The 14482-nt window shown below is 40.3% G+C and overlaps 1 protein-coding gene across 2 annotated transcripts in view; it reads left to right on the top strand.

Annotated features, from left to right (window-relative positions):
* Window positions 1-1734: 1734 nt before the first annotated feature.
* TIPARP (TCDD inducible poly(ADP-ribose) polymerase) overlaps window positions 1735-14482 on the top strand; it is a 28882-nt gene continuing 16134 nt past the window's right edge. The window contains exons 1-2 of one of the 2 annotated variants that reach the window (XM_030842411.2): window positions 1735-1971; window positions 4820-5776. In XM_030842411.2, the coding sequence (XP_030698271.1) occupies window positions 4860-5776 (917 nt within the window). In that variant the 5' untranslated portion in view covers window positions 1735-1971; window positions 4820-4859. Of the gene's footprint in view, window positions 2077-4819; window positions 5777-14482 lie in introns of both variants that reach the window. The other variant, XM_060298488.1, reaches the window with a different exon arrangement.

Genomic DNA, 14482 nt, shown 5'->3' with positions numbered 1-14482 from the left:
TGAGCCATCTGCACTATGTCCTGACTGAATTCCTGAGCCAGAGAATCCCGGATCATAAGCAAACAAGAGTTGTTGTTTTAAGTCATAAGTTTTGGGGTCATTTGTTCACAGCAATAAATAACTGAAACACTGCTAAAAGAATAAAGAATGTATAACAAGTAACCTAATTGTTGAGAGGGAATAGAATTTAAAATACTTCAAAAGAAGGCATGAAAGGAAAGAAAAGAACACAGAACAGATGAAACAAATAGAAAGCAAACAGTAAAATTCTAGGAAATTCCATATGTGAGTAGGCACACATCAAGATTTTGTCTCAATACAATTTGTAAAGCCTGGAAATTCTTGACTTTTACTTAGTAGTCCCTGAATTCTGTCCATATCATTCTCACCTTAGTTTAAATGGCATCAAGGCACCTGCCCTGATGCCATTTGTAATAAGCCTGCTGGGGTAGGATACTACCCTTAATCTATTCTTTGCTGATATGTCACTCAGTTTGGTTTAGAACAGTTTAAGAAAGGCTTGGAACCCTAATATTTATTACTACAACCTCTTATTTTTTACAGGCTTCCATGTTTGGTAAGGTAATAGCTGACTTTTTCAACCCAGAATGCCTCCAAGTTACAGAATTAAGCCACTTTAGATTTCAGGCCACATGAAGAGAGTATCTCTTTGCGAGCTGTGTTCCTTTTTCTGCCAGCTGTTGGGGATACAGTCGTGATTAATTTTCTTTGCTTTTGACCAGGGCCTCTCCCCCCGCTCGACACACACACATATATGGCGATTATATGAATTTAACGTAGTGTATGTTCCTCCACCGCTGAAAAATTATTCAACAGACTCACCATCCAGGGCATTTTACAATCCAGAAAATATGGAAAATTCACAGGTGGTGTGTATTTTAGAGGTGAGTACATGGTGCTTCGAAAGCTCCATGAGGACAGGCAAGGTGTCTTGGCTGATCAGGGCTGTAGTCTAAGCCTACAGTTCACCCAGCATGCAATAGGCACTCGACAAATTTGTTGAATGAATAAACAAGTCTCTACCGTGTTTGTGGCCTTTAAGACACATATACGTGCTTCTACTGTCAAAACCCAAAGCTAGGTTTCCCTTCTGCAATGCTGAGAATGTTTCCCGTGAAACAGGAATGCGTGCAACCAGGTCGGGCAATCGCAGGCCATGGTGCGCCGCAGGGCCTGCCTGTGCGGAACGGGGCGGGCGACCCCGTCTGGCCGCAACGGCCATAGCAGCTGATCGCCTCCTCTCGGGGTCGGTGGCGTCAGGGGTAGGAGGCCTCTAGTGAGGAGGCAAATAAACAAAGCCAACCGCACAGAGACGGATTGTTCCGTTTCACATCCTCCCTCGGGTGCCTGAGTTTCCTCCGAACAAAGTGACCCTCCATCTGTCTGCAGGTAGGTGGAGCCCGCCGCACGGTGCGAACCTCCCCTCCTCACAGCCACGCGATCCCAGACGCTTGCGGACGTAGACCCTCCGGGACCCAGCTGGCGGCGAAAGGACACGCCCCCTCCAGGGAGCACGGGGCCGCTGCACGCACACCTCGAGCGCGCCTCCCCGCGAGTAAGCGCGCATGCGCACGCGGGGCGGGCCGCCTACCCGTCACCCACTGAGCTCCTGGTCCCCTCACCCCACCCCAGCCCCCCTGCCTCTCAGGCTCCGCCTCCGCGACGGGGCTGCCGAGAGGAGGCGACCGGAAGCCACTTTAAAGCAGAGCTCGAGGTGACAGGCGAGCGAGCCGGGTCGGGAGTGCAGTCGCGGTTTTCTGCGCTCCCGGCGGCGGAATGGCCCGAGCGCCGCTCGCCGCGTCTCCGGCCTGCGACCCCTAGACTCCCGAGCCCGTCCCCCACGCCCACCCCCACACACCCCTTCCCCCCCCCTCCCCCGGCGCGAACAGTGTAAGCCGGCGGCACCGCGACTCGGCTCCTGTGGTCCGTTTTCTCAGGCTGCCTGTTCAGGTAAAGGGCTCCGGGTGGGCTCTGAGGGGCCGAAGAGGGACCCTCGCTGGGAAGGCGGGCGCGGAAGGGGTCGCCGGCCTCGCTGCCGGCTTTCACGGATCCGGGGTGAGTGCTGTTTAGACTGCCTTTTTGTACTGAATTCACTCGGATCCCGTCAATATCAGGACGGCATTGGTTTACACTTCTTAGTCACTTCGGGCCTCTGGCAGGTGTATAAATTGGAGTTAATTCGCTGAAGGGTTTAGTCTGGGGCGCCGGCGTCTCCCCATTCCCACTGGGTCGGGGAGACTCGGGGGTGCGTCTGTGCGGTTGCCCCCGCTGGGCAGACCCTGCGCGCTCTGGGGCGCAGATCGAGGGGGAGGGCACGGCCGCTGAGAGGAGCCTTCCGGAGGACCCGTGTTCCGGCTGCAGCCCAGAAGTTTGAAAGCTGATTTCAGTTTAACTTTGAAGTCGTCGCCTTCCTCCCCGCCGGCCCGAGAAGCGCCCGCCGCGTTTCCCCGGCTCTTCTCGGGTCGAGCCTCCGAGCCTCGCAGGACGGTCTTCGCGGGAAGGTCGGTCGAGGAGAGAAAGAAATTAACTGTGGAAGGCGCCACGAGTGGCTTCTGGAAGGGAGGGCAGCCAGGGCGGGAGTCTCTCGTTGGGTGGGAGGAGGCTGGCCCGGGAGTGTGAGGGCAGGCGGGGGCAGGATGCTCGGGAACACACGGGATGGGCCGCGTTGCGCGGAGTTGGTGCGGCCCGGGGGCCCGAGCTGAGCAAACTACCGCGGCCGGCAGGAGGCGTCGCTCGGACCCGAGCGTTGCGCTGCGCCCGGCCGGAGTGCTGAGTTTGGAGCAGGCAGTTTCCCCGGATGGTGCGAGGGGTCGGGAGTGCGCGAGAACCGGGGGCATCACGAGGTGAAGGGTAGAGCGGTAGGTCGCCTACAGCGGGGACTGGAGGAAGGTGTCCTTCCAATCTTTATTTCTCTGTTATGCAAACTAATTGAGGAACTAGGTTCTAGTGACTTCCCCACTCCAGCCACTCCTCCAGTTCTCTGCCCCTTTCTCGGTTTTATTTCTGAGGTTGACAGAGGGCAAAAATAGGAAAAGTTGTGGCGTGTGTGTATGCACCCGTATAAATGAACTGGGTTTCGTCTGTTTTGCCTTGATTGGGTGTGATAGGAGTGGTGTGTGTGTGTGCGCGCGCGCGTGTGGGGGAAGGCACAGGCCGGTTTGGTGTGGTGAAGAGGGAATACCACAATCTGTGCCAATTGTGCCTTGAGGCAAGAGCACCAAATGATGAATAATAACGCCTGGTTTGGCTGCTTTCCAGTTGATTTATGTCTTATGTCAAGTCTCTCCTTCATGAAGCTTTCCCTAACAATGCCAGCTCACATTGAACTTTCCTTTTTCTACCTTTTTTTTGTACTTACTGTGTGCATTAAAACCTTGTTATAAAAAAAAAAGCTTTGTTATATACTGTGTTTTTACTTTTTTTGAGTTTGATCATTAAGCACTTTTTACAAATGTACATTTATGAATCTCTCCAATTAGTTCTTTTTAATATTCATTTTTCTGGGTACTCAGTTTTATCATTTTGTTGCTATTGTTGACTCATAAAGCCTCACAGAACTAGGCATTTAATAGGTGCTTTTTCTTCAGTAATTCAGCAAAAAAATATTGTGGAGCACCCACTATGTGCATTGTGCCAGGCACTGTACTGGGTACCTGGGATGCATACTTGATGAAGTCACGAGTCCTTGCATCAAAGATTTCTTTCAGTCTGTTGGACAAGGGAGAAGATTAATTGCTCATCACCACCCCTTTACCACCTGGCACAATGCTCAGTAAATATTTTCAGAATTAGTTAATGAATGCTAGATTGTGGAGGAGACACCATTCATCATTTTACAAAGTTTTCTTTGCTTTTTACTTTAAGTTCCAGTTTCTTTCAAGGGGTCTGATTCTTTGAAGAAAGCACTTTTTTAGTCACTGAGTAGTTCTTTAGGGATCTGAAATTTGGTGGTTTTTTTTTTCTTGTGTTATTTTTCTATGCCTTCATTTGTCTTTTTGAAAAAATGCATATATGTAACTTTTCTGAAGAGAAGGAGGCCCCTTTCTGTATTAGGAAGTTGTGTTTGGTTTCTAAAACAGTGTGCAATGGTTGTTGGTGATGTAGCTTCTGTTACTAACAAGCCCTGATATTCTTCTTCCAGTAGTGGTTATGTTTGGGGATTGCAAAAGTAGACCCTTAACATCCTTGGGGAATATATTGGAAGTTTCTGAATCTAGAAATGCTTCAGTAGGCTTTCTCCCATATAATATTTCGATTGAGAAGCCCCTGTTTCCTGAGTATATCCTTATACCCCAAATTCACTCACAGTTAACTTTGCAGTTTTTCCTGCGTTTGACAAACTTTTTTTTTTTAACAAAGAAATAGTTTTTGTCACCTCATGAGATAGGCAATACATAAACAACTGTGAAGAGAACCACAAAGCAGTAGAGATGTGGTTTCCCCACTGTCATTAGATGCACTTATTTCTACCCCTCACCCTCCACCCCATTCTAGACTTACTGTAAACATTCATACCCCAGCAGAATTACAAGTCGTATATTAAGTCCACAAATAAATGTCAAGAGCCTATTGGAAGATACTATCTCTCTCTCACCTTATCTGTTGTGGGCTTTTGAATAAGCCTTGGCTGCTTTGGAGCCTTGATTTCTCAGTAAAATTTAAAACTGACCTGTAAAGGTGAAATACAGTATAAGAGGAATGATTTCAGGGACTTAGAGACTAGAACAAAACACGTTGATGAATGAATAGGATTCGGTTGTTGTCAGCTTGTAAATGATATTCTTTCTTTTCCTGGTAGGATTTTTTAGACTGAGGAGCAATTGGAGCTAATCCACATCATGGAAATGGAAACCACCGAACCTGAGCCAGACTGTGTAGTGCAGCCTCCCTCTCCTCCTGATGACTTTTCATGCCAAATGAGACTCTCTGAGAAGATCACTCCATTGAAGACTTGTTTTAAGAAAAAGGATCAGAAGAGATTGGGAGCCGGAACCCTGAGGTCTTTGAGACCAATATTAAATACTTTGTTAGAATCTGGCTCACTTGATGGGGTTTTTAGACCTAGAAATCAGAGTGCAGAAGAGAGCAGCTTACATGAATCTATGGTGAAAAAACCTTTGGAAATCAATCCATCGTGTCCACCAGCAGAAGACAGTATGTCTGTCCTGATTCCTGATGGAACAAATGTCGGGGGCCAGATACCAGAAGCCCATCCTACCACTGATGATCCTGAACAAGTGGTTCCAATCCAGGATCATAGCTTTCCACCAGAAACCATCAGTGGGACAGTGGCAGATTCTACAGCAGGGCACTTCCAGGCTGACCTTTTGCACCCAGTTTCAAGTGATGTTCCTGCTAGTCCTGACTGCATAGACAAAGTCACGGATTACGTTCCAGGGGTTTTCCAAGACAACAGTTTTACAATCCAGTACATTTTGGATACCAGTGATAAGTTGAATACTGAGCTCTTTCAGGACAAAAGTGAAGAGGCCTCCCTTGACCTTGTGTTTGAGCTGGTGAACCAGCTACAGTACCACACTCACCAAGAGAACGGAATTGAAATTTGCATGGACTTTTTGCAAGGCACTTGTATTTATGGCAGGGATTGTTTGAAGCACCACACGGTCTTGCCGTATCATTGGCAGATCAAGAGGACAACTACTCAGAAGTGGCAGAGTGTATCCAATGATTCCCAGGAGCACTTGGAAAGATTTTACTGTAACCCAGAGAATGATAGAATGAGAATGAAGTATGGGTATGTATTTATAACTACTTTAAAGCTATTATTAAATCCTATAGAGAAGGTAAAGAGGCTTTAGTAGGGTAGTTTCTTTCAGTAGTAACCTAACAGGTTTTTTTTTTTTTCTAGTGTTATTCTTTTGGCTGTATGCTATCCTGATTTTTCATGGCAGTTGAATGCAGGCTATTTATCTAACCAGACAATGAAGGTTTTATGATTTGAACAATTCAAATGTCACTCTGTGTAATATGTGTGTGACTGAGAAGTTGCATATACATTGAGTGTTGTGAATCAAATACTATTTTAATCATACAGGAGAGCTTGCTTTTGAAAGAAAATCCATGGAGAATCTTATAAATTACGAATGCCTAATTTATCTAATTTTAAAGTTTTGTATATTGAGTAGTTCCTGTTTTTTAAAGGAAAATAGTATTATTTGGAGATTTTTGTGGCCCTCTTTACATTTTGAATAGTCCAAACAATTTTTCTGTGAATGATTCCGAAGTACCTCCCAAACTTCTGAATCATGCCCAAACATGTTAAATCTTTTTTAGTTTCCTTAAAGCTTTTTACCATTAATTTTATTATTCTGTTTATCTTACAGATAAAATAAATTGTTCCACAACTCAGGGTATTTTTTTAAACCTGAAAGAGTCTTACAACAGTGAGTGAAGGGAAAATTTATGTTAATGGACATATTTGTTTGTCATTTACATAAAAAAAGTTATTCTCATGTTTTTGTAGGCAAGATATGTATATAAATAATTTGGTTCTTTTATGGATGTCCAAGCATTATTTACTGATAGGGAACTGAGATTTCCACATCTCAGTTCTTCTTTAATGAACTTGAAAGTGGAGAAAATAATACTTGCACATGTAAAGTTGCTAGTGCAAAAATGGCTGTATAATAAGCATTGATCTTTATATTCCTAAGTTGTTTCTTCTGTAGTATAAAGGGACTTAAAATAGTAGGCTGACCATCCTAACCCAGAAGTTCGGGAGAAAAACTTTGTGGAGGGTCATCTTTGTTCACAAATAAGTCAGGTTACACTACCCAAGTGTCTGGAGAGTTAGAAGGCAAATGGTGGCAGTGAACCATTTTCATGTTGTCTAATTCTATTAGTTTTGATGTTAACCTTCTGTGTTCTAACAGTGCCAGAGCGTTGTTGGCATTACAGTAACCTGGTCTTTGTTTAACTTCTCTTGCTCCCATTTAGTATTAGCTAGGTGGTTTTCTTTGAATATTTCAGTTGTATAGTACACAGATCTATGTGTGTTTTTAGCAACTTAATTACCATGAGACTGGAATTTTGCGTCTTGTGTTTCAAAAGCGACATATGGAACAAGATGAGAAACAATATAAAGCCCAAGTTTAAAGGCGTTATTATGTAGAAGACCTCTTCGGATAAAAGTAAAGCTTATATCAGAAATGTAGTTCTCCTGATCATAAATGCATTCTCTTGATAATGTAAATGCATTCAAGATTCTGTCTTGCTTGGGTAGCAAAATTCTCAGATCCTGTAACAAAGCTAAGTACTTCTGACTTATTCTTTTTAGCCAGCATTGGAAGAGAGAAAAATGTTTTCCATTTTGTCTTAAAAATCTTTTTAATAAGGTATTGTCCAAAATCTCTGTTGCCCATGAGCTAGCAATTCTGATTGGTGTGTCAAGGGTAATTAATTTTATATACTCTCAAAGCCACTCTAATCCTTCCATCTCCAGATTGCAAAACTGTGCAGAACAGTGGCCTCCCACTTCACTCTTATAAAGCAAATTTCCAGTCTGCTAAGTACTTCAGCATCTTGGTACATTAAGTTTCTCTGTTTGAATCGCTCAGGAAGAAACTAGCAGGATTATTGTCCAACACATTACGTTCTGTTACCTTGAGCAAGGCAAGACAGATATTTTGATTCCCAGAAAATCCAGGAACTCTTATGATAGCAGCACACTGAGTATTTTATCCTTTGGTAAAATTTCTTTGCTGAAGAATAGACACAGATAAAAGCCCATACGCATTCATTGTTGGATCAGTTATAAAGTAGTTGCAGTGACTGCTTGATTTCCAGATCAGTTTTCAGGAAGTAAATTAGTGTTTATTTGACACTTGAGAGGAGAAGTATGAGTGAATTATTATACGTGGTTCTGCCCTGATAAAAATGGCAAAAAGTATTAACAGTTAATTACTAGTAAAGTGAAGTTCTTTGTGGACTACAGTAAGAAATGTTATAAGATTGTAGATAGCTAAATGTCAAAAATTAGGCTTTTGGGAAGTTGACCTGTAGTCATTGCAACCTGGTTTTCCTTGTATTCCAAAGCGATGTTGTGTTTCCTGGCAACAAGATGCAGATAACGGCATGTTGAGCCTTGCTGAGAGATTCACAAACAAGCTGGAGCAGCCCAGGTTCACATGGTTACCACATTATTTAGCTAAAGCTATTAATCTCTGTGGTCAGGCCTGTAAAGCTGGTCTATCTGTGCAGATTGCACATAACCAGGAAGTGTGTGTTCAGCTGTGTATATGCCCAAGTTGAACCAGTCTTTAGATTCAGGAATAATGAATGGCAGTTGTTTATCCCACTTGTTTTCAGCAGTTTATATGACTTGGTAAATCATTATTATATACTATACCCATAATAGTTCATTGTGTGGAACTTGGGGAAAGTTCATAGTACTGAGTCTCTAGCAGAGACAAAAGTTCATAGTTTCAAACTGTGTAGATAAAATTCTTTGGTTTTTGCAAATGGATTTAACATCTAATTTAATCCAAATTAGATGTGCAGTGTTCATTTTATTCTCAAGAGTGAATGGAAGGAAAGTTGAGCTAGATAAGTTCACAGGTGCCTTCCAACTCCTTAGTCAAGATGCTTAGATACTAAAAACACATGTAAAAACAAGATTTTAATAATAAAAGTGCCTACTTGGTTCATTATAATGAAATTATTTTAATTACTCTTTTCCAATTTTGCCTTCACCCCAGATTATACCATTCCACTTTGCTTTCTCATTCCTTTTGTACATCTGCAAAATCAACTGGAAAGTAGTTGTATGTATGAACTCCCCATATTTAGATGCTAAGGCTTTTGCACACGGGATGGGCTTTGGAGAATTTCCAAATTCCAGATAAGCAGTTAAGAAAACAACATCGAATGTTGTGTTTTCCATTAAGAAAACATAGTCTCTGACAGTTTAGGCACTCATCCTTAGTAGAAAATGATATTAAATGGCAGGACTAAGCAGTTTTAAAAGGGTCTCGGTAGCTGTGCGGAATACTGTTGTGGATAATTGAAATTGTGGAGGATGTGCAAATCTCCCTTTAGCAACTGCGACCACCATAGGTTTTCACATTACATTCATTTTAAAGTGTGCCAGAATAGTCTTCTAGTTATTATCGCCCATAAGGAAGAGGCACTGTGCTGACCTTATTTTGTAGGTAATTTCACCTACTGTGAAAATATGACCAGTGATTATTTCTAATTCTGAATTTCCTGCAAAGGGGGGAGGATGAAGAAGAAAGTTGCAAGCTCTGACTCCACGGTTAATTTTTCTCAGAAGACAGTGTTCTTTTCTCCTCTTTAGAATTAAAGCTTATTGATAAAAAAGGAGTTTAAATTTTATAGCTTAAGCCTAGAGTGTTGTCATAGTCTTAGCTAATTAGTTTTGAGTGATTTTGATTGCTGGTGGCTCTTAGAAGTTTTTGTTCTTTTAAAAACTGTCCAAGGGACAATACCATTAGAAGACTTCACAGGAACTCTGAAAGAAGACAAGGAGAATTGCATATTAGTGATAATAAAGAGCATATGCTGTTCATTTCTATATGACTTGCAGAGTGGATTATCTAAAGTAGAGCAAGCTCCTGACTGAACTCTACTGGAATAGTTAAATTAGCCAAGTTAGCTCTGGCCTGCACAGCTGTGATGATGTATGAACTAACTCATTATGTGTTATTGATAATACTGGAGAGAGGAGAACAGCTGAAACTTACTATGCCTTGTGACTTTCTGGTATTTCTTGAATATACACAGCTGGATGAGTTTGAATTTATTTTAAAAATTCCTGCCTAAGAGAAAGCAAGAGCCCCATAAGCAAGAACTGTGTTTGAAGTGACTTTCAAAATAATGTGCCTTGTGCTTTAGGAGAGAGCAATCCAGTGAATTATTTTCTGTACCTCTTTATGATGCTATTTACATATGAAATAAAACTAATTGGCTTCTGTCTATACTAATCCAGGGAAGTTAATGGGTCTGTGTAGAGCTGTCATGGGAATCAATAGCAATCATTCATTTATTCCCTTTCTAAGCAGATTAGACTTTTTGAAGCAGCTGTCACCTGGCTTCAGGTTGGGGTCAGTCTGTTCCTGATATATTCATGGTAATGAAAATGAAGCTTGCAAAGATGTGTAACTTTTAAATCAGACAGTTGGAGGAGATAACTTACAAGGTTATCTCACAGTTCCTAAAAATAATTGTGTGATACATTCATTATACATTTTATTGTTGAGTTGACTCTAAAGCTTTTACTTTTTATTGTAAATAAACAGAAAAAAATAACTCCATTCAGCGTTTAAAACTTCATTCTGCATATGTGAACGTGCAAAAAATGCAACTTTTGACTGATTACTGTGCTCCTGTAAAACTACTTCCATTGTTACACTAGAATTTCTAGATTCTAGATTTGCATTCTACCGTAAAACAAAGGTAAATTCATAAATTCCATCTGTGTGCATCTTTGATCTTAGTGATCCTTAGTTTCATATTGGGTTTGGGGGGGCTATTTCTAAAGGGTGTAAAGCAGTATGTAGCCCTTACAAACCTTGACTACTTATGGAATTCTACTAAAATCCAGCCATTTGAGATGGTGACTGTTTTCCTATGGCCTCTTATATCTCATCCCCTGATTTGAGACCACCAGATTCTGCATCCTTTGTCTGATGGTAATAATTTTGATCACATTTAAAATAGGACCTGAGATCCTCTTAACCTAGGTCATCAGCCTTTGATAATTACCAGTATCCTGTTTGTGAGTTGTAGTTGCCTTTTTGTGGAAGGAAAGCTTAAGTACTTTTGAGTTACAAGATGATTCTTGATTATCCTGGAACAACTTTCTGTAAGGCTGGTTCAAATTGGACACTGGTAAGTTTTGTAAGAAACTCCCTTTGTAAAAGCAGTAGAGTTTCTCTTTTAAATAAGTCTGAGAGTCTTAAGCTAAAAGGAAGTGAATATGAATGATATTTGTATCTTTGGAAGATACCAGAGTGCTGAGGATTGAGCCATTTTGTGTTTCATTCTGGGCTTGAAATCGTTAGGTAATAGCTTAAGCCCTTGAGGTAAACTGTACTTTGCAACACCATAAACAGAAACTGTACAAAAGAATAAAATATTTCTAATTAAAGTTCATTTCTAGGAGCAAACAAGTCATGTTTTTAAATATGAAGGAACTCCCTTAACAAAACCAAATATTATTTTTGTATTTATGGCAGTGCTTTCTAGGGATCAGGGATCATACTGCACAGACTGGCCTCTATTTAAAATCCCTGTAAGTGTTAAACGTAATCCAGCCCAGTCCCCAACACATTAACTGAAAGCCTCAAATTTCTAATGTAGATGAATTCCTTGTTAATAGGGGGATTTTAAATTACAAGGGATAGGTTCTGAAATACATTTTGAAATCTTTGAAAATAAAGGATTTTACGTAAAAATAAATTCCACTTATTTAGCTTGGTAGTTTGATATATATTTGATTTGTGCAAAAGATAGTATTGCAGGCTTGTTCTGAATAAATATGACTAATTCTGTGATCAGGCACTCAAATTTTAGAAGTTGCTTGTATTAATAAACTTCTGATTATGAAAATTCCAATTTTCCTTGCTGACCTGTCCAGTCGCTGTTGCTAAGACAAGCATAGAAGGGAGTTAACTGAGCATTCCTATTTGCCGTGACCACACCGCAAAATGTGTCTGTCTCCTCCATCTTTCTCTGCTATTGCTGTTTACTTACTGGTAACACCCACTTGACCAGTAAAGAACCTTTGCATGGTCATCACAATGAAAGGATAAGCATGTATGAGAGTGGGAATGCTAGAGCAAGTGTTTCTTTTCACATTCTACAGAAACCAGTGATTTGCGAGTATGTGTGCCACAAAATGTTGTGTAAGGAGTGTATTAGAATCCCTCGTGACTAAGTTATCTGAGAGAGAGATCGGGAAATTTGTATTCCTTATGCAAATAGATATCCTTTGTTTTGGTGCTATTGCTTCTGAGCTTAAGGAAGAATTTGTGAATAGTCTTATGTTGAAGCTTAGCACTTCTTATAAAGATTGGAAAATGTTTAGTTTAAACCACATTTACTGGAATTTCTCTTTATTACATTAATTTTTTGTTTCCTTTTCGGATTAAGACATTCTTAAACTGTCCCTCTCATTTGACATATAGCCATAGAGTTTGTGTGACTTTCTTTGCTCTAGGTTTTTACCAGCACTGAATAGTCAGGGAAGAATGACAGGGGTAGGGGTCCCAGGGTGAACTTTGCTTGCAGTGTAGTACATGTGCTTTCAGAATCTTGCCTGCACCTTGTGATCTTCAAAGCTCCTGCAGCTGATCTGGGCATAGGGAGGGCAAATGGCACAAAATACTTTAAGTAATTTCCTGCTGCGGTTGGTCTTTGGTTTCTGACTGTCACCTGGCTTCGCTCTTTCATTTCCAGGCATTGTGAGAATAAAAATAAGCACAGGAGAAATACCAGGTTTGCCTTCCGAGGTAATAAAAGAAAGACATCGTTGAATGGGGGGGGGGGTAGAGTATGTGAAACAGGAGGAACTTTGCTTGCTTGCCTTCTGATGTTCGGATTGTCAGAAATGCTGCCACACATCAAAAACTTTGTGTAAAGTCTTCTATTGATACAATTAATTTGTTACTAAAAATTAATTTAGACTGTCTTAACTAATCGATAAAATTGAAGGAAACTTGGCTTTGTAGAATCTCTCTCCCCTAGGAAAAGTTACTGACTTAAGACCCTTTTGAAAGGTTTTGTGGTCATAGTTTACAAAACCTAGACAATAAAAAAAATTCTCTTAATATGTTTTCTGTAGGAAGTTTTTATTTTTCTTTCGGAAATTTGCTTTAAAAACTCTCAGTGATAAATTCTTTATATAGTTTGTATACATTTAAGTCTCTCATGCTAAGAGCCTCTTAGTTATATCTGGGTTCTCATGATAAGCCATCAGTGAGTATATTTTTAATTTGGTCACTTATCAATTAGTTTATCTGTACTAATTGGGGAAAAAGACACGGCAAAATTTTAAATAAAAAGGATTTGTTTATAATTTTAAAAGTCAATTTAGAAATAAGCTAATAGATTGTATCTTACTAGGGGTTATTAGGGGATATATTTTATGATAATTGTAATTAGTATTTCATTTATGTGTAAATGAGTTCCAAATTGTTTGAATTTATTTGAAAACAGTTATTTTTAAGAAATTTTAGCATTTGCATATAACTGATTTTATAATTATGTAGAAAAGTTTTATAAGTAAATATATTTCAGCCCACTTTAAACGTCAAATTTCATATACACAAAATTTAATTAATCAGCTGAGAACACAGACATTTTTTATTGTCTACTTTGAGACAATTAACCTCCTTTCTTAATCTGTTGCATGCTTTCTATCCCAGCTGTTCTTGTAGAAGTTGTTTCACTTCCTTTTCAGGCCATGGTTGAGAAGTATGTCTCACTTAAGTTACCTTCTAGGAGTCTCAGGACATGTGACTGAACTGGGATAAAAGTTAAGGCTATATGACATTTTTGATGTCTTCAGTGTGCAAATTTAAGCCCGTGCCTCCATAAATAGCAGTGAGATCTTTTGATCTTATAAGCATAATTTTTATTTATGAAAGATTTTAGGCTTATCCACATTGTATTCAAAAGTTCTTTTGTATTCTTTGCTTTGAACTGATAGTTTTGTAATTAAAAAAAAAGCCCAACGTAACAGTATTCTAGTAGGTTCTCTTCCTCAGGTGGCTATTGTAATTTGCTTTAAGTGGTTGTATGGGGTAGAGAGGACTTCAATGTACGATATATTTAGGGGTTTAGAAAACAGGTGTACTCACATGGCTGTGTCTTAGTACAAAATTTTTTGAGAATAAACTGTTACACCTATTTGTTTACTTCCCCACATGCTTTTGGAGAATATAGAATAATAAAAGCTTAAAAACAAGTATCCTTTCACTTAGAAAGCCTACCTCACTGCCTTTTTTCTCCTATTATCCTCTTGTTTCTATTTCACTGTGTTCACTTCTAGAATCACTTTAATACCACAGATTATATGTCTGACAATTTGTAAATCAAACATGGGGTTTACAAATAAATGTGGTTCCACACAGCATCCACTCATTAACTTACTGCCTTCTCATTCACCTGTTTCGAAGATGTCCTAGGAGGGACCAAGAGAGCAGCACCCACAGCCAGAAGTTTGCCCTAAGAAAGTTGATCCCCAGAAACTCATTGACTCTTAAAGTACGGAATATTTTTACCTACCCAAAAATCTTTTGAGGTAAATCCATGAACCAGGTTTAATGTTAATTGTTTTACGGAGTGATCTAAAATCTCAGTAATCCTGCCTTGAATAGGTCAGTGTCTCCTTAGAGGTGGGCAGGTTTAGTTGTGAGTCAACATTTGATTCTTAGTCTGCTCATAAGTACTGAGGGCCATATGCAAAATAATTTAAAAA

This window comes from Globicephala melas, chromosome 4, assembly GCF_963455315.2.
Source record: "Globicephala melas chromosome 4, mGloMel1.2, whole genome shotgun sequence".
In the NCBI taxonomy this organism is placed as follows: Eukaryota; Metazoa; Chordata; class Mammalia; order Artiodactyla; family Delphinidae; genus Globicephala; species Globicephala melas.
This window is presented reverse-complemented; position numbering and strand designations above follow the sequence as displayed.